Source organism: Histoplasma capsulatum, genomic scaffold (assembly GCF_000149585.1).
Source record: "Histoplasma capsulatum NAm1 scaffold_1 genomic scaffold, whole genome shotgun sequence".
NCBI lineage: Eukaryota > Fungi > Ascomycota > Eurotiomycetes > Onygenales > Ajellomycetaceae > Histoplasma > Histoplasma mississippiense.
The window spans coordinates 1,913,934-1,919,113 of NW_001813982.1; the positions used below are offsets into that span (position 1 = coordinate 1,913,934).

Here is a 5,180-nt window from a genome sequence, read left to right on the forward strand (position 1 = left end):
CCAGCAAAACATATCTTGCCCCTCATCATGTCGTCATCACTATGATCATGAGCCCTGAGCATCACTTGAAGCTTAGATCGCTGAGCGTTGCGAACTTCTTCTTGGGAGCTCTCCGCACATTGGGTTCGGATGAGGGAGGAGGCGCTGTGCCGCCAAGAGTTCGGGCCGCCTGAAGACTGTGCTGGCTCATCATCAGACTCCAAGTCGTCTCGCATGTTATCGTCCTGCTCAGGAAAGTAATCCGCGAGTGCATCATGTATGTCCCAGTTATTTGTTGCTAGGTATTCTCTGGCCTGGTCGAAAGATACGAAATCAGTAGGCGCATCATTGAATGCATCTGTCACTTGCCACACGAATGATTCGCTTACCTCCGCAGGGGAAATACCCGTAACACCACAGAGCTGGGAGATCAAATCGTCCTGCTCCGCCTGAGGAGGGGCGTTCATGTTAAATATGAGCAAACACTCCGCTGCTCGCCCAGGGAATTAAGATAGAGCTAAACAAGAGAAACGCGCTCGAAATACGGATAACTTTTAGGCACATGAAACAGAATTGAGCAGAATGAGACGAGGATGCGAGCAGATGAACGTATTGCCTCATTGCTGTCAAGCTTCAAGAGAGGGCAACACAAGTCTGCTGACCTAAGCAAGACGTCACGGCTGCCTAGCCAAGGGTTACGTACAGTTCAACTGCGAAATTCTGAAGAAATTCCGCAAAATGAAGAAAATACAGCTTAAAATTTCTAATTTCGAATCAGAAACATATTATGATTGGAGTGCCTTGGCAGGTGCTTAGGGTTGAATTGAATTGAATTGAATCTATCACCTTTGGTAACTAGTCAGGTGACTTGGAATTGGTTTTAAGGTTCCTCTTTAGATCGTCGTCGATGTTGATCAAGATATATCGTTCATCAGAGACCATATACACATTACACTTCGCACACTTGCGGGTCGCTTGCCATTCCCACCGTTGGCTTATGCTGTGTCTTCCCCGACGTTTGCCCAACAGTGCTGGATTCCGGCTATTCCTCCCCCGGACTCACACTTCACATAGTATCCATCTCCAACAATGGCGTCCGGAGATGACTCGCAATCGCGGATAGAACTATATGATTCTGCTTTAACTCTGCCCTCTGACTCAGAGAACTACTCAGCAAACAATGAGCTGTCTTTATCACCCCACTCCTCTTCCAGTTCTCCTATCATCCTCTACAAGCCGCCGACATTCTGGGGTTTCCTGCGAAGCATGGCTATCAATCTTGTCCTCCCGTTTGTCAATGGCTTGATGCTGGGATTTGGTGAATTGCTGGCTCATGAGGCTGCATTCAGGCTAGGGTGGTCTGGTACAAAGGTAATACCTTCCGTGCGCCGTTGAGATTCATTCTATTATTGGGAAGCGACCAGGGATAGCCGAACGGCAAGCGGACATTTTGTTCGAGAGATCCGCCTCCTTAGGACTGAGTGCTAAGATGTCCACCTCACTGATTAGATATTTCCCACTCATCGGCGATCGCATCCGCTCGGACCTGGTATTGAAGTCCGCGAAGCCCCGCGTGAGACGCGGCCACGGAGTAGGTTTGATCGAGGTTCGATGGGTTCGATGGGTTCGATGGCCTCGATGGAGTAGGGCCGCATAAAATTGATTTGACTATAGAATGGGAGCTCATTTCATCCCAAACAGTAATGTTGGGATTTGCTCTGTACACTCTGTCCCCCCCACTGTTGATAGTTTATTGTACTGTACCATGCTATCTAATTCCAAATTCTGGGATTGGCGAATGGCGTCTAGAAAGTTCCTAATGCTGATGTTTCAATAAGCATAGTAGCTAACTGCAAAATTGTTGCATGCATGTACACTCTATGTTTCTCTTTAAACCCGAGGCAACAGGGCGAACATAACATAGAAATAGTAAACCAACAATTACTGTAGATAAGCTCTCCCTAGAATGTACATCTCGCCGTTGGAGTGATATTCATGGATGGTTTTGCGGAGTCGGCAAACCCTAAATATTCCATATTATTTATTAGAACGTCAAAACGCAGACTTTCGGAGCCTCATCAAAATTTTTTGGCCGACTTCGACCCTCAACCACGAAACACTCAACGGCCTAACAGCACGCCTACAACGCCAGAGTCGCATTACACGGCTCCCATAATTTTATATAATGCTGGTCAAGGCAGCCGTCAGGCCGTGGGTCGCTGTGTCTGGTAGGTCAAAACGGACATTGGACTTTTCATACGACTCCTGCCGTTCGGTCAGTGTCTCTCCCCCCAAAGTATTTACTGCATCTGCATCGCAAATGCGACAGCTAAACTTACTAACTACCTTACATCTTTTAGCTCTCCACATTTATACCACCAAAGAAGTCGTTTCAATCGCGATCGCGACCCCGGATACAAAATACCTCCGGCTTAATAAGGATATCACTATGGAGCCCTGTTCTCTTTCACTCCGCCGGGCCATCATCCGCTCGTTTCAATTCTACAGCGACGACACCTATGCCACCAAGCGACCCTGCAACATCTGTATCTGTGGACACCGTCTTAGATACGCCGATATCTAGTGGTGCCCAGTCATTTGACTTGCTTTCTGCCGCGGACCTTGCAAGCGTGGACATTTCCCGAATTCCTGAAAAGCTAGGCTACCTAAAAGCAGTCGGCTTAGATTATGGATGGGGCCCTTCACGGGTAATAGAAACCATACTGGAATCATTCCATATTTACGGTGGGCTTCCATGGTGGGGTGCTGCGATAGGTACTGCGGTGTTCCTGCGTGTCCTAGTGTTGAAATTTGCCATGGATGCGTCCGATACCTCAGCCAAGGTAGCCAGTGTGAAGCACCTAACTCAACCACTCCAAGAGGAGGTCCAACGGTGCTATAGAGAAAATGACACCGTTGGCATGCAGCGTGCCCAGCAGGAACGGAAAATTATCAATGAAACACACAATATAAAACTCTTGAAATTGGCCTTTCCCTTGGTGCAGGTTCCACTCAGTTTCGGCGCCTTCAGAGTCTTGCGGGGCATGTCTGCATTGCCAGTGCCTGGATTGGATTCAGAGAGTTTCCTTTGGCTTCATAATGTGACACTGCATGATCCCTACTTCATTCTCCCCATAACAACGGGAGTTGTAATGCATTATACTTTCAAGGTTCGTTCATCCGCCATAACTTTATACTCTCCCAGCTACCACATTACACTCTCCCTTTCTCCATCCCTCCCTCTATTCAGTGTTCTAATGGTCTTAATCAGCTTGGTGGTGAAACCGCTGGTGCAAATGACCCTACCACGATGATGGCCAAACCCATTATGCTCTACGGTTTGCCAGTCTTATCGGCCATTTGCACATCATTCCTTCCAGGGATCCTCCAAATGTTCTTTGCTACAACGTCAGTACTAGCAATAGGCCAATCCTACGCGTTCCGAAACTCTTCGTTCCGATCCATGACCGGAATGGCGCCGTTCCCAAGTCGCCCTGTCACTCCCGGCGTTACTGAGCCAAAAGTGCGTATCCTCGAAGCTCGAGCAAATAACTCTGAACAATCCCCTACCCATATCGAGACCGTGCCAAAAGCCAGCTTCATTGACCGATTCCTTTCCAGCTTCCAAAAGTCCATTAAAAGTACCCGAAAGAAGATGGAGAACTACACTGGTCAAAACAACAAGGTCGAGAAATATGCCGACGGTACTCCCAAGGCCCGCATGACCAAGAAACAGCTTGAGGACGCTATTGCTTATGAGAATAGACGAAGGGAAGAACTCGCCATTGAGCGAGAGACGCGGAATAAAGAGCGACAAATGGAATATAGGCGGAAAGCTGTGGAGAAGAAGCGGAAACAGAGAGAGATATGAGCGACTACGAAAATGCCGTTTTTCATTTCGTTCTCAGGACCTCCTTTTTTATTTTTTTGCTTTTCCCATCTCTTTGCTAAAGAGGTCCGCTATACTTCTCCGAACTTTACATGTACTTTATACTTGAAATAGCGTGAGAGTCCTTTTTTTCTTTTCTTTTTCTTTTTTTTCTTTTCTTTCTTTCTTTTTTTTTAAAACTTTCAGCATTTGGCTCCAGCTCTTCTCTTCCTTTCACCTTTTTTTTTTTTCTCGCCTTGCCTCTTGTGCATTTTGGTGTTATTTTCCAACCCTTTAACCCGGTTTTATTACTTGCCTGATGTTTTTCCTCACCCACCCCCTTTCGCATAGATTTTATTTCTATATCCCCATACTGGCCAAACGCAGAGGCTATTTCCGCGTTGTCAGGGCGGGCTATATAAGCTAGCCAGTTTGCCCCCAACTGCACAACGTGCTGTATGTATTACAGAGACCGAACACAAACAATGTACTGTACGAATTCCGTGGAATGAATTTGGGGAAATATTAGAAATATCAAATAAAATAATCAAAAGCAAAGACGAGTTGGTATGCACTGATCAACTGTTGTTTGGTTTCCGTCGAATTATGTGCGCTTGATCTTACATATCTGTGCAATAGCCATGACTCTCTTTGCCTCAATGGATGAATGGAATAAGAGCATCTCAATCCCTTTTCCCAAACTGAACTCCCATCAAAACAGCCCGTCCAGGCAGATTATGGCTTCCGATATTGAAATGAAATACACCCATTATTGCCGTGTATGACCCTGCCCGAACAATGGAGCAGAGAAAGCAAAATTGTGCAAAGTAAAATTGTGCACCCCATCCCATCACCCTTGAAAATCGATGCCACTAATTTGAATATAGACAGTTAAAAAGAAGAAGAAGAAAAAAATCGAAACCCCAGTTGCTTCCATCCATTTACTCCTATATTCCCATTCTCATGAAGCCTCTGGCATTCAAACGAATTAACCAACCGACGAACCAAAACCCAACCCCCAAAACTTAAGGCAAAACCATAAAAACCACAAAAACCCCCGTCCACATTTAAGTTATCGAAATAGTCTCCTACCTCCAACTCCTCGAACCCCGCATGAAAACGAGCCCTTTACGCCCGTACTACCCATGCTCAACGCCCCAAACCCAACACCGCCTCCTTCGCCATCCCTCTTATACCGCCTAAGGGCTTCGCGTAGATGCGCAGGAAGGAGTTGGCCGCGGTGAGGGTTTGGGGGCGGTTCGAAGGGGCGTCTCGGTTTTTTGGATTTGATGGTGAAAGCTGATCCGGGCGACGTAGACGTTGAGTTGGGGAC

At 46.8% G+C, this 5,180-nt stretch overlaps 2 protein-coding genes across 2 annotated transcripts; both read left to right on the forward strand.

The window, feature by feature from the left end:
• Nucleotides 1-1,068: 1,068 nt before the first annotated feature.
• HCAG_00553 (conserved hypothetical protein) lies at nt 1,069-1,799 on the forward strand (the record flags this gene model as incomplete). The annotated part of the gene is made up of 3 exons (XM_001543457.1): nt 1,069-1,350; nt 1,489-1,570; nt 1,789-1,799. The coding sequence occupies 3 exons, from the start codon at nt 1,069-1,071 to the stop codon at nt 1,797-1,799; spliced, it is 375 nt and encodes a 124-aa protein (XP_001543507.1).
• A 365-nt stretch (nt 1,800-2,164) lies between these two features.
• HCAG_00554 (predicted protein) lies at nt 2,165-3,850 on the forward strand (the record flags this gene model as incomplete). The annotated part of the gene is made up of 3 exons (XM_001543458.1): nt 2,165-2,254; nt 2,340-3,149; nt 3,251-3,850. 3 exons carry the CDS (start codon nt 2,165-2,167, stop codon nt 3,848-3,850), a joined length of 1,500 nt encoding a protein of 499 aa, XP_001543508.1.
• Between the last annotated feature and the right edge of the window lie 1,330 nt (nt 3,851-5,180).